General features: G+C 44.0%; 1 protein-coding gene across 1 annotated transcript in view; it reads left to right on the top strand.

Annotated features, from left to right (window-relative positions):
* Positions 1-22,740, top strand: part of CEP104 (centrosomal protein 104) — a 52,419-nt gene extending 29,679 nt beyond the window's left edge. The window contains exons 10-22 of the mRNA XM_049877716.1: positions 1,849-2,046; positions 2,713-2,880; positions 3,713-3,886; positions 6,211-6,387; positions 10,269-10,475; positions 10,824-10,931; positions 13,789-13,825; positions 14,048-14,114; positions 14,928-15,036; positions 17,454-17,592; positions 17,810-17,877; positions 19,429-19,519; positions 20,429-22,740. Of these exons, the coding sequence (XP_049733673.1) occupies positions 1,849-2,046; positions 2,713-2,880; positions 3,713-3,886; positions 6,211-6,387; positions 10,269-10,475; positions 10,824-10,931; positions 13,789-13,825; positions 14,048-14,114; positions 14,928-15,036; positions 17,454-17,592; positions 17,810-17,877; positions 19,429-19,519; positions 20,429-20,544 (1,659 nt within the window). The 3' untranslated portion in view covers positions 20,545-22,740. The remainder of the gene's footprint in view (positions 1-1,848; positions 2,047-2,712; positions 2,881-3,712; positions 3,887-6,210; positions 6,388-10,268; positions 10,476-10,823; positions 10,932-13,788; positions 13,826-14,047; positions 14,115-14,927; positions 15,037-17,453; positions 17,593-17,809; positions 17,878-19,428; positions 19,520-20,428) is intronic.
* The last annotated feature ends 928 nt before the right edge of the window (positions 22,741-23,668 follow it).

The following is a 23,668-nucleotide window of genomic DNA, read 5'->3' as shown; positions in this document are numbered from 1 at the left end:
TAGTCACCAAATACTTGTCGAGGGCCTGCGCTGTGCGAGGTACTACTCTGGCATGGGATACGTCTGTGTACAAAACAGGCAAAACCCCTTCCTGATAGAAACCACACTCTAGGAGAGGGTTGTGAACATGGAAACAGGAACGCAGTAGCATAAGCAGTAGGCATAGTGACCTGCCTCATCTGGGGGCAGTGTCTGGAGTCAGAAAAGCCCAGCCTCCTGTCCTGCTTCCACCCTGACTGGCTCGAGACCTTGAACTTTGACTCCGTTGTTTGGAGCCTCTGTTTTTCTCTCTGAAAGATGTTTAAATAGCATCTACCTTCAAGGATTGTCTCGAGGAATAAATGAGGTAGTATTTGTAAAATGCCTACCACACAAGTAAACCACAGTAGAACCTCAATAAAAATTGTATACGTAGCTACTAAACCCATTAGAACTTTCTGTGTCATAACTGACAGGAAACCTGACTTAAACTGAAGGTTGTGGCTTTTGTAAGTAGGACCTGAAAAGATGGTGTGGGCTTCAGGGTCGATCTGACTCAGTAGTTCAACAGTGTCATCAGAGCTTGGTTTCTTCCCATGATTCAATGCTGTTTTCTGGGTGTCCCTGTCATCCTAGTGCCAGCCACTGTCACAGCTGTCAGTGTCACATCGACACACCATAACGTCAGAAGGAGAGTGTGAACTCCAGGAGCTCTGGAGTTTGCCCTGATGAGAACAGCCCCAGGCACATGCCTACCTCGGACACGATGACAAGAGCCTCAGGGTGGAGTGTCTGTTCATCTTGCTGGGGGCGTCCCTGGGCTTCTATTTAAGAACATGGCTGCTGGGCTGTGACTTGAGGCACTTAGGGGAAAAAAAACGAATGCTAGGCAGGCCACAGCCGGGCATCTGCTGCAGCCAGAGTCCTAGTACAGCTAGACAGTAGAGCACCTTTGAAGATTCACTGTCATCTCTACCTGTACTCCCTTTCCTATAACTTACCAAAAAAAAATCAAAGTGAGATAACTTTTATAAATTACATTTAATACCAAAGTTTAAAATACCCTAATTTTCCTTTTTTTTTTTTTTTTTTTTTTTTGAGCATCCCGAAGTGTTTTACAACTCTGAGTAAATCTTAGAATATGAGAGACTTATAACATAGCACACACTCAGTAGATACTCAGCCTGAACAGTAACCCCTGTCTGTTTCAGTGTCACGGTAACTCCTGCCTCAGAAAATGAGTCAGGAAGCTCTCTCACTCTCTACTTTCAGTAATGGCTGTCTCCCCCATGGGGGCCGGGACGGCCATATTGCTCATTGCCATGTGTGGGCCCCGCGACCAGTGCCTGGAGCGAATTAGGCGCTCAGTACGTATTTGTTGAGCGGAGCAAACAGGTGCTTGTCTAGAGTTTTGGTAGGCCAGTCACAAAAAAAATGTGCACGAAGATTCTGGACCTGTGGCTACTAGTTTTAAGCAGAAGGCCACCAAATAATGCACATGTTTAAAATCAGCCTTGATACTTATTTTTAAGCAATAAAGGAAGAAAATATCACAGAACCTGTCAGGAAAAAAATGTAATAACTTTTACCTTAGTACTTCACTTTTCAATTGAGCTGAAATTACTAGTGGTAAATCGTAACTGCAGCTTTCTTATGAGGTCTCTGGTGAGTTTGGAAAGTACTAGAAACCCTGAGCTATTTTTTTAAACTGCGTCCTGTTTGCATAAAGTATTGTAATATGTTAATACTGATATTCTCAGACCTGGGAGGCAGGGAGCAATGACCCTAAGCATGAAGTCACAGTGTATGATGGTGGGGGGGTATCCACGCTGGCAGTGGTCTACAAGGCTTGCCTTGGCTCCCTTTCAGGTGGAGACGTTGCCCTATGATGAGCGACCCCTCCCAGCAATTCGCAGACAGCAGGGGGAAGCACACATGGAGTATGAAATGAGCGACACAGACGTCAGTGAGGCTCAGAAAGGAGGTATTTCAGGAGAACCGGAGCCTTTAACAGAGAAAGCCCTGAGAGAAGCCAGCTCCGCCATCGATGTGCTCGGGGAGACTTTGGTAAAAAAAAAGAAAAAGACACACATACGTACATGTGTGCACATACATACACATGCATGCACACATACATACCAGTGTGAGAGACAGAGAGAGAGAAGGAAGGAAAAGCACCCCAAAACTTTGCATTTATAATATAGACGTTGGTTTCACTTTGTCCTTACCAAATTGAAAAGTCTTTTGTTCATTATTAATTATATGAAATAACAAAAACATAAGCTAAATTTGCAGATTTCATGAATTAGTGGTCATTTAAGACTGGGGGTTTCTTTCTCGTGTTCGGGAGCTGGTATTGCAAATCAGCTCTCTCCAGTGAACGTCAGCTAATTCCAGGGGAGAATGAGGCCAAAGCTAAACACAGCACGAAAATTATCTCCTTATAGGAATGAGCCCAGTGGATGTTTCCCTTGGTCCCCAGCTTTAAAATATTTCTCATGTTGGGACTTTTAATATTATATCGCCACACTTTAACATAGTCTTAAATTATCCTTAGTAGAAAAATTATTTCTCTAAATATACATACGTATTTTGTAGAGCTCTTGTTATTAGAAAAAATTCTTCTGAATTAAAAAAAAAGAGCACCTTCAAGTGTGTAGTATTGGAGGGTGATCGTATGATGTAATGAAATGCCGACTCTTTCAATAAAACAAAATTCCTGTTCTGTGTTAGGTCGCTGGGGCCTATTCCAAGACATGGTCATACCGGGAAGATGCATTGCTTGCTTTACATAAAAAGCTGATGGAGATGCCGGTTGGAACTCCAAAGGAAGACTTAAAGAACATGCTGAGGGCGTCCGTCTTTCTCATCAGAAGAGCCATGAAAGACATAGTGACCTCAGTGAGTGCCCTCAGCTAGCAGTGTTCCCCGCACCTGGGAGTGAGATCATGTCCCAGAGTAGACGATGAGAGCCTGCAGGAGAGCCAGCTCGCTTACAGGGTGGTCAGCTCTAGCGCAGTGGCATAACCATGAACCAGCTTCTCTAGCAAGCAGTACACCCTGCCAATTAACCACAAACCAAGCATCTGCTTGGGTCGTTCCCTCGTGGCTTGAGCAGCGTCCGCTTTTTCCATGCTGTTTACAGAGGTCTGACTCACGACCTCTCGTAAATGTTTGGTTTATGTCTTTATTTCTCATGAAACCTAAGGACCTCGGGAGTTACTGTTGAATTTTTCTAACTCCGAAAAGCCCTCACAAGTGAACATCCTGCAATCACACAGTTGTCTGCACGTGTGAAGGAATGTGTCCACTTAAGCAAGAGTGCCAGGTTTCTGGCCTCAAGGGAAAATGCTGACGATGCCATGACACAGTGACGTGAGAACACATCCTCTCTGCCCAGGGCACAGTAATTAGAAGGCAACTTTCAACTTGCCATTTTCAGCCCTTCAGGCAGCACGTGACTTCGAATATACTGTACATACTCGTTACTACAGTAAAACCTGCGAAAGCCAAAACCTATCCAAATAGGAAAACTCAAATATTTCCCACTTATAGAAAGAGGTAGAAAAGTGGTGAGACCGCACTTGTCAAAGGCGGAAAACTTGTGAGACCTGGAAAAACAAGGCAGTCCCGCCGAGTTCTGGCTCACAGGTTTCACCGTAATAGTAAATTCCATGTTTCCTTTTGGTGGAATTCGGTCATAGCCGATCGCCTGTCTTTCTTTTGTTCTTAGGTCTTTCAGGCCTCTTTGAAACTGTTGAAGATGGTAATCACGCAGTACATCCCCAAGCATAAACTGAGTAAACTGGAGACATCCCACTGTGTGGAGAGGATCGTCCCCCCGCTGCTCGCCAGGACCGGGGACTCCTCCACTCGCCTGCGCATCATTGCCTCCAACTTTATCCAGGTGGGGGCCCCAGGCAGCCTGGACCAGAGATGATAGACAGGTCCCTGCACATGCCTTGCTTTCTTCACATGCCATGAGATTTTGTCTCTGCCCAGCAGCGTCAGCAGTTCTCTTTAGTCATTCGCTGCCAGGCTTCCCTTACACTCCAAAAGACAAGCTTTATCTTAGACAGGAACTTCGATGAAGATGTACAGTTTATAGTTTTTCTAGTGTTTCTCTTACCCAACACATGCTCATAATTTTTGAAATAAATAAAAATATATGGAAAACCAAATCTGAATAGAAATTGGGAGGGCAGAAATAATAAACAGATAACCGAGTCTAAACCTTTCCATGCACTCAACAGACCTACTTCCTCTAGGCATGGTATCGTGGGCAATACTGAGGTACAATGGAGTGTATGGGGGTTTTTGGCACACAGTTACCAAGTCATGTGAAAATATATTTTTCTGTCTTTAAATTAACTGACAAATTCAGTTATTCTAGGAGTTCTGAAGTTAAGGGTCTGTGTTTGGGCTTCAGAAAGTCTATAAATTCCATGAAACTTTATATATAATTTTTGTGAGTGTGCACATCTTTCTTAGGAAAGAATCCAAAGCTTTCATCTACTCTTTTAAAGAAATAAGAGCAAATGTCAAGAGCCCTCAAGTATTAAGCACCACTGATCTAGTTTAATAAGCTTAAAATAAGTCTTCATGGAAAATGTATAAGGGAAAATAAGTTACACAAATACGTGAAAGTAAGTACTATCAGAAGTGTCAATATGGCTTGGAATTATTTTGTTAGAGAATTACAGGCTCTTGGAAAAGAAATTTAGAAAAGTCATATTAATAAATTCTCAAAGGGAGATTACTTGATCACGGATTCTTATTTAATGGGACACACATAGACTTTGAGAGAAGGAGAATCATTTTTTGACCAAAAGTTAACTGTTGTTAAAAAAAAAAAATACTGGGTAGTAATACAGTCCTTATATGATAAGTTTGAAGTGGAATAAGAAAGCAGTCTTTGGTACAAAGGAAAGGGGGAGAACTGCTAAGCTGTGCTTTACTGTAGTTGCAAACTTAAAAAAAAAGCCATGTTTTGAATAGTGTTTTCAGAAGCCAGAATATTACAAATAAGCTATTTTTGTGTACAGAGAAATCTTTCCTTTCCTTTCCTATTCCCTGCCTTTTTTGTTGGAGGTGCGGGGATGTCGTCTCTTAAAAGAGATGTTGCAAACAAGGACATTATTATTGCCTCATTTAATTCTTTTTAAACCATATTAATTTCTGAGTAGTTTGGTAATGCTAAAGTTTCTTCTTTATTTGAACTGATCTCATAGCACTATATTGCAGGGTTAAAATTATTTTTTGTACATCAGCATACCAATTAGGGAAACCCTGGTGGCGTAGTGGTTAAGAGCTGCAGCTCCTAACCAAAAGGCCGGCAGTTCGAATCCACCAGGTGCTCCTTGGAAACCTTTTGGAGGCAGTTCTACTCTGTCCTATAGGGTCACTGCGAGTCAGAATCGACGGCAATGGATGTTTTGGGTTTTATACCAATTAGCTGACTTTGAAATACACCCATATTTGTAGCATCCCTTTGTCATTTAGGGAATTTACTGTTGATACTTCTCTGAAGAATGCTGTCACTGATTCTTCCTTCATCTTTGTTCGGAGAGACACTCAGAGGCACAAATGCAAAGTTAAACTGTGCTGGGAAAACTAGAGATTCCTTTAGGGGGTGTGACCGCAGACTTATTAAAATGGGTTTCTTTCTAAAGTGCAGCTTATATGCTTCAATTTGTCATCATTTCTCTCTTTCTCTGTATCTGGCTAATAAAGCGATAAATACCTTAACCATAGTGAGACCTGTTCGGAGGTGTTAAAATCTGCAGTGGTGCTTGTGTGCTTTCACGGTAGCCCGTCAGCAGCATGCTGACCAGAGGACCGTGCACTGTTGTGCTCCTGGTCCACATTTATAAATGCTCAGTGCCCACGCTACCAGCAGCACAGCCATGGCTTAAAGGTCTTCAGAATTCAGAAAAACTGTCACTGGAGTGTAGAAACACTGAGAACAGAGATCTTAACTTGTCCCTGACATTTTCTGTAAAGCTTTCCTGAATCTCCAGAGGATCCCGGTTTTATTATCCTTCAGGTTTTCATTTTTAATCGGTTATTGTGTTTTAAATAGAAATATGAGCTAATAGGTTCACGATTTTACTGCCGCCTGCCTCCAATATTTCCTTCTTTTTCCTTCAGCATTTGAGCATCACGCTGAATTGTATTAAGTTGCCCGTAGCATCTTCCAGGACAAATTAACAAATATGTTGGTTTTTATAGGAAATGGCCTTGTTTAAGGAAGTTAAGTCTCTCCAAATTATCCCAACTTACTTGGTCCAGCCATTAAAAGCAAACTCTTCAACTCACCTGGCTATGAGTCAGATGGACCTCCTGGCACGGCTGCTGAAAGACCTGGGCACCGAGGGCTCGGGCTTCACCACTGACAACGTCATGAGGGTAAGCACATCTCCTGCGACTCGCCACTGTGTCCCCAGCACTGAAAAGGGGGCCTGGCACCTGGTCAGTGCCTAATCGGGGTGTGATAAATATGTAAATGTGAATGGCTGAGTGATTCCAGGAAAATCATCTGTCTTCAGTTTAACAAATGAGTGCGCCTGAAGTCTTCCTGCCGTTTGTAATTCCGTTAACTGTAAGTTGCTATGTACAGATCTTTAACCATGGTGGTGAAACGGTTATAGAGAACGTTTCTTTGTCTATGAGAGATAACATTAGTACAATACAGAATGTCAAGTCTATGTAAGTATGTGTATTTTTTTTTTGTGCTTTTGGACAACTTGATGAAACCATGCAAGTTATAGGAGAGACATTTCCTGCCAGTCAAAAATCCTCTACTTCCTGATTTCAGATGCGTTTGAAGTACCATTCTGAGTGTTTAGCCAGCATCATGGCCAGCCCGGTAGATAAAGGCTGTCACAGTGCTGTGTTCCTGGCCCGCTCACATATTGGGCCTCTCTGTCCATCTCTATTACATGAAGAAAGAGGGAAGCAGTTGTGTGGGATTCAAGTGCCATCCCTCGTCTCTATCAATCGCACATATCCATAGACTCCCATAGACCTGGATTTGGACCTGACATAAAGAAACTTAATGATCAAGAAGGTCAGGGTCATGTAAGGCGTATTTTTATTCGTCAGTTTTATTAGTAGAGGTGTGATTGAGACCTGTTTTAGTAAGCAGAAAACTTTGAAATAAATAAGCCTTTTTGAAATAGTCTCACCACCTGACTTCCCAAACTCGACAGGCTCCTGGAGTTCTCAGCACTCAGCCTCATGTCTCAGTCTCCTTTGCTGATTCTTCTTTGTCTTCCTGACTTTAAAATTTGAAGTGCCCAGGCCACATTCTAATCTTTTCTATGTACGCGTACTCCCTCAGTGATCTCATCCAGTTGCACACAACCTGTTTATTCAGGACTCTCACACATGTATCTTCAGCCTGGACCACTCCCCTGAACTTCTAATATCCAGTTGCCTTTTCAACATCTCCACATGGATGTTAGTAAGCACCACACTTAGCATGTCCAAAGCCACCCTTGACCATCCCTTCCAGCCTTTCAACCTTCCCCCATGTGGGTTAATGGCAGCTGCATTCCTTCATTTGCTCAGGCCACAAGCTTTGGAGACATCTTTGATTTCTCTCTTTGTCTCAAACTTCCATCAGCAAGTGCTATGGCTTTCCTTTAAAGCACATCCAGAATCTGACCATTCTTACCACTTAGTCACTGCTCCCAGCACCCAGTGCCATCAAGTCTCTCAACGACTCCACTGCTACCGCCCAGAATTGCTCACCTTGCCCCCTACAGTCAGTTCTCAACACAGCAGTCAGAGCGGTCCATTAAACAAAAGTTAGATTGAGTCGGAATCGACTTGATGGCGCTGGGTTTGGGTTTAGATCACATTACTCCTCTGCCCAACCCTGCCAGTACTTGCCATCTCTCTCAGAGAAAGTCTTCTTATTGCTAATTGCAAACTACCAATTCTTTCCTGAGCTCATCTCTTTCTTTTGTAAAACTTTCCAAAGTCAGCCAGTTGTAGCCAAAACACACCAACACCCTGATCATTTCCATTCATTTCTGCTAGTGCTCCCAGCTCAGTAGGCCCATGGTCTGCCTTTTAAGTTATAGTAGGCAACAGTTGTATAAACCGTTTTGCTCCTACATAGCGTGGGTCATCATCCTTCCCGCCTACAAGTTCCTTTTCCTTGCTCCCCGCCACATAACCACTAAGCCTGCTCACGTATTTAAATTCTTGTATGGTAGCACCCTACTTCAAGATTCTTGTTTAAACATTCAGTACAGTAAGGTAGGTCATGCTGCAGTAACAAACTCTAAAACTTCAGTGGCTTCACGCATAAAAGTTGACTGCTCGTTCTCGTCATGGTCCGGTGCAGTTTCTAAGGGTGGGGGTGCTCTGCTTCATGCCGTCATCCGGGGGCTCAGTTTCCTTCCAGTGTGATGCCACCAGCTCTCATCCATGACCTCCAAAGTCACTGAATAAAGGCAAGTGACTAGAGGATTGTGGGTGGGAGTGGCCAAGCTGCTTCCACCTACATTTCCATTGACCATGATGGCCCCAGGCTAACTTCAGGGCACCAGGAGTGCAGTATAGCTGTGCACCGAGGAAGGAAGGAAACAAGCTTGTTGAGCACATAATCAAGTTTTAGTCTACCTCTATGCTGGTGGGAATGATCCAGAAGGAGGGAAAAGAAGAGGGAGAAGTTGATAAAAGCAGGAGAGAGGGGGTAACTGCAGGAGCAGAGTCCTGAGTAGGCTGGAGGGATTGGGAGCCAGGGTATGAATGGAAGGGTTGGCCTCAGAGTGAAGCAGGGACAGTCATCTTCTTAACAGGAGGAAGTCAGCTCGAAGCTGAGAAGGGGTAGTAGAGGTTTGAGACAAGAGAAGGAAGTATGCAATGGCCACCTGAAGTCTGGGGGAGCGGACTGTGCAGGGAAGTGTTGCAGGTCAGTTTGCTGTGCAGTGCTGAGGATCCCTTGACAGTGTGGCTGCAAGTCTAAAGTGAAACCAGTCACATGACTGGTAAGTCTCCAGTCATTCAGCTTTGCCTGAGGAGTACAAAGGAAGGAGAAAGGGCCTGGGATTTCGAGGGTGTACATGAATGCCAGGAAGGACTGTAAGCACAGACCACACAATCCCCCCGGGCACGGAGGGAGGCAGAGACTTGGGGTTGGGGGGAATGATTGGTGGGGAAATACCGTGTAGGTAGTGGGGATAGATGGAAGGTCCCGTGGGTTGAAGAACTGCTGGAGGAGGGGAGGAGTAGTACAAGAAAATGTGGGCTAGAAAGATGGCTGGTGATACGGAGTGGAAGCCTTAAAGTTAGCCCTTGTAGAGGCATACAGTGGTTGGAAATGACAGGATCTGGGTGAGACCTGAGTGTGTGGCTGAGGCAGGATGAGGTCGCTAGATATGAGAAGGCCAGGCCCTGAGGCCACGATGCCTAAGCACTATCCTGGTGATGTTGGATTCACCCAGCTTGTTCACATCAGTCTCAGCCTGGATCAGTGTGTTGTGATGTGTTTATGGGCTGGAATATCACAGAGCAGTTAAAATGGATGAAATAGACCAATGTGGACGAATGTGCATAGCTCTTGAGAGCATAATACTGTGTTGAAAAAAAGAAAGGTTCAAAATGACAAGCACAGTGTACTATTTGCAGTTTAAAAAAAAAAAAGATCAGTGCATCTACACACATACAGAGGTACACTTACAGCTAGGTCTGTCTTTGTAGTTCATTAGAAAATACAGGTGGGAGGCACGCGCCCCGGCCTCAGGAGAGCGCAGTCTCCAAGGAGGAGGCGAGGACAGCAGGTGGGGAGACACACACAGGGGACATGCACTGTAATTGTATGTTTTATTTTAGAAATAAAAAGACCTGAGACAAACACAGCAGAACTGTAACACTGAAGTCTAGATGCTAAGTACATGGGAGTTTATTATATATTTGCACTTCTAAATGTTTGAAATATTTTGTAGTATTTAATACAATGTTTACGGAAAGAACATAACCTAAAAATGCTTGTTAAAAGGTTATGTGGAAAAAAGCAAAACACAAGTTTTATTGACCCCATGATTTGAACTATGAGTCAGAATCGTCTCAACCGCAATGGGCTTGTTTGTTTTTCTAATGTAAGATAAACTGTGAGAAGTTGTTTATATTATATAATATAATTATATGGAGTTCTGTGTGTCTATTTATTTTTTCAATTTTTATCATGTACATATATTCCATTTATGCTGGAAAAAATAAGCTTCGTTATTTCAAGAATCAATAACAACAGGAACCCCTCCTGGCTTTATTTTTAGTTTTCAGTGAGTGCGCTGGAGCATAGAGTATATGAGGTACGAGAAACAGCGGTTAGAATTATTTTGGACATGTATAAACAGCACCAGGCTTTTATTCTAGAGTACCTTCCTCCAGACGACAACAACACGCGCAAGAACGTTCTCTATAAAACAATTTTTGAGGGATTTGCTAAAATAGATGGCAAACCTACAGAAGCTGAAATTAGGGTAAGTTAACTTTCATGAAATTATGATCTAATTATATATTTTAAAAGGTATTTTGTACATGAATATTTTAGGGAGCTACATCCTGGCTTTGTCCTTTTTTCCTGTGAGACCCTCCATTTCCCCATCTGTAAATAAGAATAAGGATACCCATGAGGATATTGCTGTTTTTATCTATCAATAAACATTTTTTTAATGAATCTAGAGAATTTACTTTGATCCTGGTCATATCATTAGTCTTAATGAGTACTATAAACCATGAGACACATAATTTATCTGTTATAATTTGTCTCCCAATTTCTAAGACTACCCTAAAAAGCTACTCTAACAGAAAGATAATCTTCTTAACAGGCACAGAAAAAGGCAGCGACAGAAGAAGCGGAAAGGCAAAAGAAAGAAGAAATTAAAGTTTTACAAGGCCAGTTGGCAGCACTCAAAGAAATCCAGGCCGAAGCCCAGGTTGGCGAGGTTAACACGCCCGTGATCCGTGCATGGGCTTTAGGGTGACATCATGTGACCAGTCATTTCATTGTATAGAAACACAGCGTAGCTGATTTGCTTTCCCTGGGATTACACAGATTGGTGTCTTTATTTTTTATCGGTTTTTAAATTAGGCTTGGGATAATTCTTTTTAAAAAAAGAAATGCCCCATTAGATGGTTCAAATCATCCGTCAGCTAGTCAGCCTCATTCTTCATCCATAGGGATGGAGTGAGTTGCTGTACGTGTTCAGAGAGAAAACTATTGGAAGTTTACAAAACGGATAAAAGAAAGGAATAAAGGAAAAGGGTCTGATCTCCTCCTTAGCTCCATAGCCTCCTACAGAGGCAGAGGAGAAAAATAAATCTGAATATGAAGGTCTGAGCTCGGTGCATTGAAATAGGAAGGTTTCAGGTAAATAATCTTCTCCAGTAGACCCATTCTCTTAAGCCTGTGGGAGACATCGGATATGGTGTGAGCAGACACAGTTTGGTTGAATATAAACACGTTCCGTCTAAACTGTCCGGCTTCTGCAATTTAAATCAGTTTCGTAGCACTAATTTTATGATTAAGGTCCTTAAGTTGATAGAAATTTCTTTTTTGGAAATAGGACAGAGTATATGATAAAGTTCCTATGGCAAAAAGTCTCAGTAACATTTCAGCTAAATGCTGGAACCTCAGAATAGCAATAACGAAAAGGAAGAAGAGGCTGATGGGGAATAGAAAAAGAGGTGGAAAGGAGATTGGTGGGGCCCGGGGTGGGGAATAATGGCTTATGTAGTAGACTGTGGTTTACTGAGAGCTTTCATATATATTCACGTTCTCCCAGCAACCTTCTGAAGCAGACTGGGCATGCGTTAGCCACTATCCCTTAATATTATACAAACGAGGAAACAAATTAAGGAAACCTCAGTGACTTAGTCAAGGTCTGAAAGGTCATTAGTGGCTAAGCCAAGGCTCAGCCCCAGCTCTGAGGCTCAATCCCGGCTTTCTCCCCTCATGGCCGAGAGGAGCTGTGGTGAGCCCTCAGTGGTGTCTGGTCTTAGATGCTGTCAGGGTCAGGTCGCTAAGGCAGGTTACATCCCCCTAGACAGCACCTTAGATACCATCATGCAGCTTTCTCAGGGTGCCTGCACCAGCTCCCATGCATGCCGTTGATGTTTGTTGAGGGCCTGCTGCATGCCAGGCACAGCCTGGGCTATGGAAGTACAGAGCGGACAAGATGGTCTCTGCCCGGGTGGGGCTGGTGCTCCAGGGAGGAGGAAGATAGTGAAGGGAAAGCAAAAGACATGTGGCACAGGGACATGACAGACAGGCTGCACCCTGCAACAAGGCAGCGGGGTGGGTTGGGCCTGCTGTATTAGACAGTGTGATTGGTGAACACTCACCTGAGAATTACAGAATACTTTCAGATTGCCTAATTGCTCCTGAGTTTTAGGGAAAAAAAAAAAACAGTTAAAAAACTTAATAATTAGCTTTCTAAGCTGTTCAAAGTATTAAAAAAACATTGCTGTCAAGTTGATTCCAACTCATAGCTACCCTATAGGACAGAGTAGAACTGTCCCATAGGGTTTCCAAGGAGCTGCTGGTGGATTTGAACTGCTGGCTGTTTGGTTAGCAGCCAAGCTCTTAACCACTGCCCCACCAGGGCTCGGTTCAAAGTATAGGTAAGATAAATTTAAAACTAAAATTTAGCTTTTTGCATTCTGTTTACATTGTCTCCCTGCAAAATATACAAGCCCATCTCTTATCAACAAGGATTTTTGTTGTTGTTGTTGTTGTTTATCCCAAGAATTCCATCACATTAGATTAGGTTTCTTTATAAGTACATAAATCATGCAAGTTTGATGTTAATCTCCTAAGTCCTTTTCCAGTTCTAAAATTGTATTCTTATATGTGTTTCCTATTCAGTGATTGGGTTTGAGAGAAGTTACTTACTATCATGTAAAATTTAATTCTCTATAAATGTAGAGGACAGTATTTATGTTTGTAATACATCAGTTTAATGCTATATGTCACATGACCAACTCATCCCTGTTTCTTCCTTTAAAACTAAAAGTCCCAAACCCCCTCAGTCCTGGGCAAACAGAGATGGTTGGTCACCATAGGAATATAAGAGTTCATCAAATTGGCCATTATTATACAGATCATAGTAATGTTTAGAAGGCCAAATGGCAGAAAGAAGAATTAATAAAGGGTTTCTCAAGGTTTTAGTACAGAGAACAGACTGGGAAGAGAGCCAGGGAACAGCCTGGGAATTTTAGCAGGAGGAGCCTGGCCCAGGGCCAGCCCACGAGCGCTGGGTCCCCTGTTCCCCCATTCACCACAGCAGCACAGCCCCTAAGCTGGCGTATGAGACCAGTAACCAGTATGGAGCCTCTTCTGTCAGATCCATTCAATCAGTGTAGCCCCCAGGTCCCTAGGTAGTACAAACGGGAACCCACTCAGCAGTGCTATGGAAGAAAGGCCTGGCAGTCTGCTTCCGTTAAGATTACAGCCAAGAAAACCTTACAGAGCACAGTTCTACTCTGTGACACATGGGGTTTCCATGAGTCGGAGTCTACACAGCAGCAACGGGCTTGGTTTTTTTAGGTTAAGCCCCCCGACCAGTCAGACCAGCAGTCATTAGTACACCTGAACTAAAGGGAAAAAAGGAGAGGGAAAAAATGCCTGGCAGAGAAGGGTACAACAGAAGGCCCATCGGCCAAGTCACTGCCTGTGTTGCCAGAGCCCACTTTGGCATGCAGAACATTTTAACTCCTAAATTATTCATTTATTCAACGCCATCTTATTAAGCACTTACTGCACGTCCCTAACCTACCCGTTTTGTGTCTTAGGAAAAAGAAAGCGACACCGTGAAGCCCGAGAATCAGGGTACGTACAACACACATCATGAAGCCCCACAAAGAAACCACTTTTATTCATTCGGCACCTACTGTATTTCAGACGTTTTAGAACCGAATGTAAGATACTACCCTTATTAGCTTGTATAATTCTTTTAAAGTCTACTTTAAATCAAACTTGTTACGGAAAATTTGAAAATAAGTTCTACAAAAAAAATTGTTTAAATTGTTTGTTGTTTTTTGTTTTAATCAGACACCCAAGGAAGGAAAGCCGCCCCACCTAACGCTCCGGAAATTCCAGATAATTACTGTTTGGATCAGTGAGTAACGTTGTCTTTAGCTCATTATGTAAAGAGTAAAGGCATTAACCACTTTAAAAATGCCGTAAAATGAACATTCTCTTGGGTCGTTCATTAAACCCGCTGTCATGGAGTCGATTCCGACTCACAGTGACCCTGTAGGACAGAGTAGAACTGCCCCCAGAGGGTTTCCAAGCCTGTAATCTTTACAGGAGCTGACTGCCACATCTTTCCTCATGGAGCAGCTGGTGGGATCGAACCACCAACCTTTTGGTTAGCAGCCGAATGTTTAGCCACTGCACCATGAGGACTCCTTGTTCGATCATTAGGATTATGTAAATTAGTTGACCCTTTCCAGTAATTTTTAAAGCTAGGAAAATTGCCTTCTAACCCAGTCAGCAGTAGCGCTGAGTTTAAGTCCAGGTGATTTTCCGTCTCTTCACCCCAATAGGAATTAGCAGCATATCTGTCATAATTGCTGTTACAGGTACAAAGAACTGTACCAGAAAACACTCGTTACTAAGCAGTGGCTAGGACTCATCAACAAGGACCCTATAAGAAATGTCTCTGTCTTATCTTCTCTTATAACTTAAATTTCCTGTCCATCTGATTATGATGACAAAGTTAGAATTTGAAGCCATTGAAAGCTAACTGATGTCACGCACCTACTTGGGGAGGGACCTCTTCTGGCCAGCAGCCCAGCCCCCACCCTGAGAGGTGCAGTGGAGAGGAAAGCACAGACATCAGACCCTGATGCTGGGGAACTGAGAAGCGCAGTGGATACTACTGAACTAGGTCTTCGTGTTCACTCTTCACTTTTTTGCTCTATTTCAGTCTATGTATTTTTTGTGGGGAAAGGAATGAATCCTTCACCGAGGAAGGCCTGGACCTGCATTACTGGAAGCACTGTCTCATGCTGACACGATGTGACTACTGCAAGCAGGTCAGGTGCTGGGAGCAGTCGAACTGGACCCAGCATGTGGGCTTGAGCCAGCAACCCCTGAGAGGCCTCAGGCACAAAACTAGCCAGTTTTAGTATTATCGGAGGGAAGGTTCTGGGAAAAGTAACTGAGTGCACCTCACCCCATTTTGTTTTGGGTTGCGATTTTTTACTTTTTTGTTGAAGTATAAATGTATACAAGTCATAAGCGTTATAGTTCAAGGAATTATCACGCAAGAAACTCACTTGTGTAACAGACACCCAAGTCAAGAAAGACAGAGTACCACCACCCCTCAAACCAGAAACCAAACCAGTTGCAATCAAGTCGACTCCTACGCATGTCAGAGTAAAACTGTACTCTGCAGGGTTTTCACTGGCTGCGACCGTTCAGAAGTAGATTGCCAGACCTTTCTTTTGAGGCACGTCTGGGTAGATTTGAACAGCTAGCTCTCCAGTTATCAGCTGAGCATTTAAACGTTTGCGCCACCCAGGGACTGTTCCAACCATCTCAGTCCTTCTCCCCAAAGTCATCACTGTCTTTGTTTCTAAAACCACACGTTTGTGTTTCTTGCTTTTCTAACTTCATATAAATGGAATGGTACAGTATGTAATTGTTTTATGCTATAGTTTTTTCCCTTACTTTATAGCATTCCATCCTTTAGCTATACCACAATTTATTCACCTATCCTGTTTATGGAATCCGGGTTGTTTCCAGTGGGGGCTTCTATGAGTACTGTTGCTGCGAGCACTCTCGTGTGTGTCTTCTGGAGCACACATGAGCGCACTCTGGGGCACATACCTGGGAGTAGAATTGCTGGGTGAGCGAGTGTTCAGCTTTAGAGCTAATGCTAGATTGTGTTCCAAAGTGGCTGGACCTGCTCCTACCCCACCAGCAGCGTGTGGAAGCCGCTCCACGTCCTCACCAACACCTGGTACTGCCTGTCCTCTCCATTTCAGCCATTCTCCTGGGTGCCTCATGGTATCTCATTCGCTTCCAGTTTGTATTTGCCTGATGAGTCATGAGGTCGAGCAGCTGTCCATTTGTTGGCCAATTGGCTAGACTTTTGTGAGGTGCCTGTTCTCTTTTTTTTTGAATGTGCTAACAATCTTTTTCTTTCTGATTTGTAGTAATTCTTTATGTATCTGGATAGGCATCCTTTGTAAGTTATATGGAGTCCCTGGGTGGTCCAAAGGGATAATATGCTGCTAGCCAAAAGGTTGATGGGTCAAGTCTACCCAGAGGTACCTCGGAAGAAGAGCCTGGCAATCTCCTTCTGAAAAATCAGCCATTGAAAACCCTGTAGTGCACAGTTCCACTGTGATACACATGGGTTGCCATGATTCAGGGTAGAGTCCACAGCAGCTGGTTTTACTGATCAGTTATATGTATTGTAACTATCTTCTGTCACTCGTGGTCTTGCCTGTTTATTGTCTTCATATGGACTAGGGGAAGTTTTTCATTTTGATGTTGCCCACTTTATCAATCATTTTCATGGTTAATGCTTTTTGTGCCCTGTTTCTGAAATCTTTCTCTGCCCCCAATTTTAAATCTTCTCTGATGCAATAGGCCTTCCTTCCGTAATGGAGGAGAATCAAGAGAATAAAGAGCCTCTTCCTTTTATCTTAGGGCCCGTTCAGGCTTAAGAAGGCAGCTAGACTGGGCAGGTCCTCCCACCTGGGCGGCTGTCCCTCCCCCAGGCGGGGCGGACTCTAACCCTGGTGTAGATGATCGGCAACGAGGCCAATTGTTTCCCTCGGCAGTGTACAAAAGTCCCAGGGTAGGGAATTTCTTTCAAGGGCATACACAGGTCCTTCTGGCCAAAGATGTCAGTGTGGCGAGAGATCTCTTAGCTCTCTTTTGTCACGCTGTTCCTGTGCATGTCTTAGAAATAAGAGGAGCAGGATTTGAACCCAGGGCCACACACTTAACCACAGATGATTCTGCCTCCTAATACATTCAAATTAGCCTTAGCACCCCCTCCCCACCCTTTAGCAGTGGCCTTGATGCGCTGCCCAGGTAACATGAGAGGAGGACCTGGGGTCCTTGCAGAGTGTGGCAGATGGGTCCAGAAGCTCTGTGGGCTGAGCACCAGAGAGAAAAGATGGCTGTACTCACCCCATGAGTAAATGACACCAAAGCCTTTTCTGGCGATCTTAAGCCTTGAAGGAGCCCTGGTGACTCAGTGGTTAAGAGCTCAGCTGCTAACCAAAAAGTTGGCAGTTCAAATCCACCAGCTGCTCCTTGCAAACCCTGTGGTGCAGTTCTACCCTGTCCTGTAGGGTCACTATGAGTCGGGATCGGCTCCACCGCAACAGGTTTGGTTTTTGGTTTAAGCCCTGAAGGCACTCACACACACTGGCCAGTGAGGCAGGAAGCCCACAGTGTCTCAGCAGCTGCTCTGCTCTGTGTCCTGGTCCAGGTGGTAGAGATCGCCAGCCTAACGGAGCACCTGCTGACAGAGTGTGACAGGAAGGACGGGTTTGGGAAGTGCTACCGCTGCAGCGAGGCGGTGTTGAAGGAGGAGCTGCCCAGACACATCAAAACCAAAGACTGCAATCGTGAGTGCATCTTGGTGGCTGTCCTTGGTGGGCCCCCGTCAAGATCCCCAAGTGCCCTCTGTGTAGCAAGTGGTCCTTCTTGTGAATGGTGCTATGCTGACGTCCGAGTGCCCTGGGGGTCACAGAGTGCTTGGCAGGTTCTGTTGCTCTCCTTCTCGTCTAAGTGCTATCTCGGTGTCATAGGAGTAACTGACCTGTTTTATGGAAATCATTTCAGCTGCCAAGTCAGAGAAGCTGGCAAACAGGTGTCCTTTGTGCCACGAAAACTTTTCGCCTGGAGAAGAGGTGAGCAGCCTGACCCAGGAGGTTGACTGGCACTCAAGTGTTTAACTCACTATTGTTGAATAATAACCGTGATGAAGATGATGGTACTGCTGGACCCCACCCAAAGTCAAACATCCCGAGCATTCAGGGAGTACAGTGTTTCTGTTTACCTATTTACTCACGATGATGTCTTAACATTTATAAATGGTTTATTTGAAGAGTCTCAACTCACTGGAATACAAGCATGAAATGGTTTTATTTTTTTCCAGCCACTGCTTTCACCTGACATCTTGGAAACCCTGGTGCCAAAGTGGTTAAGAGCTATGACTGCTAACCAAAATGTCACCAGTTCGAATCCACTAGGCACTCCTTGGAAACTCTACGGGGCAGTTCTACTCTGTCATATTGGGTCGCTATGAGTCAGAATCGACTCGACAGTATGGGTTTAGATGACATCTTGGCCAGTTTTGAAACACTCTGGTCCCTTTGGATTAATAAAACTTAGTCCTGTCCAGTTTAGAAATTCTATTTCATATCTAATTCAGAGTTCTCCTGCCTCCCCCAGTGCAGGCCACATTGTGGCTCAGAGGAATGGTTAGGAGAGGGCGTGGTCTCCTATGCTGGCCCTTCTATCCCCACGTGGCTGTAGAGGCAGGGGGAGGGACCAGAGGGAGTCAGAGAATTCATGATGGTTAATCCAGCTCTCTGGCTAACACACTGGCTGGCGGTGCCCCCGTGTGCCAGGCATCAAGCACTGAGCCCCTGTGGGCCCTGCCCATGGGTCCCCCACCCCCACCCAGCCGCTGCCACCTGCAGTCTACCCAGTGCATCGGGCTCGCCAAGCCTTCCTGCATGCAGGACCAGCAGGTGGCTGGAACCCAGCAGTCCCTCAGCATCCTCTTGACCACAGAAAACTCACAGATCACACAGGGCAAGTACGGGCCCTCCCATGAGCTTACCTCTGTCTGGCTATCTACTTCTTGTTCATTCTCTCTCTCTCTGAAAATTTCAAATACACAACAAATTATGCAAAAGGATAAAAGGAACTGCGGTTAAATGCTATAAGGCAATCAGCAAGCTCATTCTACTCATCATCTCTTTCCCCATGGAATAATAACCCAACCCAGTGCCGTCAAGTTGATTCCGACTCATAGCGATCCTCTAGGACAGAGTAGAACTGCCCTATAGAGTTTCCAAGGAGTGCCTGGTGGATTCGAACTGCCAGCCTTTTGGTTAGCAGCCATAGCACTTAACCAGTACTCCACCAGGGTTTCCCCCTATGGAGTACCACACATTATTTATCAGTGGATGGCCTTTACAACCACTTTTTTATTGAAGCCCGTGCTCTGAGACTCAGGTATGTTTGCTAAGGTGCATTCTGTGCAGACTGAAGGGGCCGGTGTAGCGCACCTGAGGGACATCTGTACGCGGCGCAGAGCCATCCTTTCGCACTGTGGCTGGCAGCTGCCCCTCATTTTTGGCTTTATCTGTAAGTCGTCCTGGATGCTGTGGAAGCAGCTGAAGCCACTCTGTGGCCTGACCACACACCTCTGGCCTCTCCTCTCGTTGCAGGCGTGGAAGGCTCATCTGATGGGTCCCGCTGGCTGCACCATGAACCTGCGCAAGACACATGTCCTGCACAAGGTGCAGGCGCTGCCACCCGGTAAGGCCTTCCACACGCCACCAGCACCCACCAGAGTCTCTTTACCCATGTCTGCAAGTCCTTTACTAGTAGGTCGGTCATGTGACCAAAGTTCTCCCTGTGGCTAGATGGGGCTGCTCTCTCTGGAGGCGTCTGGGCATCTATGACACAGCCACACCTGGTGGGCACTCCTCCGGGGCACACTCTTGTTCTCAGTGTCTTTTCACATGAAAGACTGAAGTATTTAGAAACATGAAATTAGAGTAGACCATAGATATGTCCCCACCTGACTTACAGACTGCAAAAAGTAGCTATTTTGTGTCAGACTTAGGATGCTTGACAAGAAAATCTTAAGTGTTCTATTAAAGTTATTCCTCACCAAAAGACTTTGGATACACAACTTTATTTTAGGAATGATGCCTATGTGATATGATAATGATGATAACACTTACCGAGTGTGTGTGTGAGGCATTTTGCTCAGGGGTTTGGCTATTTAATCCTCACAACAACATCTCTCTAAATGAGGGGATAAAGGCACAGAAGGGTAGCCTGCATAGTGATGAGCTCACCTCTAGGCCTCTGGCTGTTCCCTGTCCTCCTGACTGACTGACTGGGGAGCTGCCTTGGTCCCGCTTTCTTCAGGACCTTGTGGCTCTCTCCACTCTGCTGCCTTCACCTATACATCTTCACCCATGGCCTGTGGCCCCCTCACATATATCCCTCTCAGCTGACCGGGAAGGAGCAGCTGCTGTCCTTGGTGCTGATCCCAGCCACCAGATTTAGTCCAGAGTCCTGTGGACAGCAACGGGAACTGTCCCTGCACTCCCCGCCCCCACCAGGGTCTAATCACTGTCCCTTCTGCACTGCGACCCTAGGTGTCTCCCTTCTAACGTGGGGCCTGTGTTTTGTGTGTCTGTGTTTCTACTGCAGGGAAAGGCTCAACAATGACGAGAGCAGGCATCTCGGGATTAAAGGCTGGAAGCAAGATCCCCACCCCAAAGGGGGCCCTGAGTAAAAGCTCCAGCAGGACATACACAAAGCGATGATGCAACATGTCCTGATGCCCTTGTCGTTATACCTGACTGGGCAAGCACTCTGATTGGAAACCATTTCTCCTCACATCGACCTTTTGGATTGGCACCCGGGCCCACTCCTGCCACCACACAGCTCTTGGCTGAGCACATCCTCTGCTTGCTGGCACTGTCAGCTCCCATTAAATGATGGCTGTGGGACCGACCAAAGAGTCTGGACCCTCAAGCACCGAACTTCACTTATTTGTCAGCTTTCAGGTTTCTGGCTTCTCAAGCCTTTGTGACACAGCAGAGCACTGGTCTGTTGGCACAGGAAGCACATGCATGGCAGCTGACAGGCAGGAACAGCATGTCGGGAAACTGCACAGGCACAGCAGCCGCTCTTCTCAGCTCCTGGGAGTGACCGTCGTAAGACGTTCTCTGACCATGTGCATCGTAGCCTCTCCACGTGGGGCAGGGTGTTCTCCAGGGCTGTGGCCCCACCGGGCAGTGGTGACAGATGCAGTCAGAGGACAGCCAGGGCTTCAGGAGCACTAACTGTCCCCTAGGCCTTCTGCCCAAGGCACTTAGCCACGGGGAAGAAGAGGGTTCCGTATCTGCAGAGCATGTGTTTGCCACTCTCACAGAAATAAAGGTGAAAAGGAAGGATAAAAAGGACGGAAGTCACTGAGGGCCGGTCCCCCTGGGCACTCCCCTTGCTGGCTGGCTGTTGAGTCATGCCATCTGCGCAGCCTTCACTTCCCTGCAGAGCCCCGGCCTGTCCCAGCCGAGTGCCCCCTAGATGGAGTGAGGCCAGCACTAATGTAGATGTGCCTGTGCCGAGTCTACTGGGGACAGAAAATTAGTTGTCCTTTCAGCACCAAAATATTCCTCGCCTGCCCCATCCAACCATAAGGATTATGCTTTCTTCCTGAATGTCCTCTGGGCAGGCTTTCAGAATGACAGTGAGAAATGCTCGGGATTGATGAAATTTGTTTTACACAATGAGTGTATAAATATTGTTTAATTCCCAACCATGTGAAACAACAAAATACCAAAACTCATGGCTCGTTGAGCAGTGTGCTCCGTGGATAATCTCTGTTTTTGGCTAACTAAAATGTGGTTGACTCAAAATACCGAGCAAGAATAAGACCTACCAAAATAGTGACCTTTAAAAAATACTGCATTACAAATTAAAATGAGGGAGGGAGAAATAACTTAAAATTTTACAAAGCTTAAAACTTTACCACGGTATTTCTAAAATGATCTTTTCTGGCTTCAAGGAGATATTAGTCGTTAGTTTCAAACCCATTTTTAAAGTATAAATGAAATGCTTCTTTAAACAGACCAACATGAGAAAAGTTAACCAAGGAATTACTCTTTCCTCCCCAATCAAAACTTTTAAGAGATATACAATGTTTTCCATATATTGTAACTTTAGAAAGATATTTGTAAAGGTATTTGATTTTTAATGACTAAAAAGCAAAATTAGGTGCACTTAAAACAGGTCAGTCTTTTGGTGGTTATAGAAGAATCAATTGTGCTGAGCTGATTACTGGCAGTGATTAGCGGCTATTAAAAGCCTTACAGAGTTACTCACTATTAAGGGACCAAGAATAAAGAGTAAAAAAATTAAAAGACAACTTGTAAGATCCCTTGGCCATTCATAAATAAATATCTACATTCAGAACATTAATTAAGAACTGAGTTTTCATTCATTCATAGGTTGTGGATATTTAATAATATTTATTTCAATTATTTTCATATTTCAAAATATTCTATTAATAATTTAAAAGAACTGTATCTGTAAATTTGGCATTAAAAGACAAATGTAAATAATTTTAATGAAAATTTTCAACTTTTTAATGTTTTAACATAGTTTTCTATTTGTCTTTATTTCAGGTACCAGAATGATAAATATCTGAGTAATTTATTTTTGTTGTTGTTTTAGGGTTTCAGGGCTCATTCACACTGAATATATTAATGTAATAAAGCAATCACTAAATGTTTTGTCATTTTTATTTCAAAATCATAATTACATTTCCTTTAGTAAACAGGCACCTGTAGGTCAGCCCTGAAACCTTAGAAAGTAAACTGAAAATGACTGAAAAAAGAGGCAGTCAATAAGTAAGTTGGCATGAGAGAGTTTGTTTCCTAAAATAGGTTATTCGTCAAAATGGGCTTCCTGTTAAAGAAGCTAAAAGGTTTTCTTTTTTTGTAATGTTAAAAACAGTTTCATTTCATGGTTACCAGTTATGGTTATATGTCTCTGAATATACTGTGGTGTACATTGAAAGAAGAAAAGAATTGTCTCTGCATTCCTTTTCTTGGGACATATTACTGATTCTGTCAGCGGCACTGCCTGCCTAGATAACATCCATTTACAATGAAATGACTTCTGACAATTTTGTTACTTTTTATAGGTATCATTTCCTCTCTTTTTTATAATTTATTTTTGTTGTGGGAATACACACAGCAGAACATAACACCAATTCAACAATTTCTACAGGTACAATTCGGTGACATTACCCTACAACTATTCTCAGCCTGGTTTTCCGAGTTGTTCCTCCCCCATTACCGTAAACTCACTACCCCTAAGGTTCCTGTCTAATCTTTTGAATTGCTGTTGTCAGTGTGACCCCATATAGATAGATCTTAAAAGAGCACAGTGCTCCAGGCAGACGTTCTTTGCTAGTTAAGCCAAACTGTTGTTTGTTTTTAAGAAGACTTCAGGGAATAATATTGGTTTACCTTTTAAAGATCATCTCAGGGCAATAGTTTCAGGGGTTCACCCAGCCTCCGTGGCTCTAGAAAATCTGAATTTCATGAGAATTCAGAAGCTAAAAGATTTTAAGCTATGAATTAGAGAAAATTACTGACCAATTTTATCCTCTGGAATAAATTCAAAATGGTCTATAAATTCTCTTAAGTTTGCACAGTTGAGGATTATACTTTGTGTTTTTTTCTACCCTTGGAAAGAGGGCATCTTCAACTAGCCAACAAGTCTGTTTTTTTTTTTTTTAATAAGTAAGAATGCAGCATTTTCTGTGCTCATTTGTAGTAACAGTTTTGTTACAGTTACCTCACCTTGGAGAATGATTTTATAATTGTTTCTATGTTGAGATTTTATTGTATTTTTTTTCCTTTACACATCTATTTA

The sequence above is a fragment of the Elephas maximus genome, chromosome 3 (assembly GCF_024166365.1).
Source record: "Elephas maximus indicus isolate mEleMax1 chromosome 3, mEleMax1 primary haplotype, whole genome shotgun sequence".
In the NCBI taxonomy this organism is placed as follows: domain Eukaryota; kingdom Metazoa; phylum Chordata; class Mammalia; order Proboscidea; family Elephantidae; genus Elephas; species Elephas maximus.
Note: the sequence above shows the minus strand (reverse complement) of the source record. Positions and strands in the feature narration are given on the sequence as shown.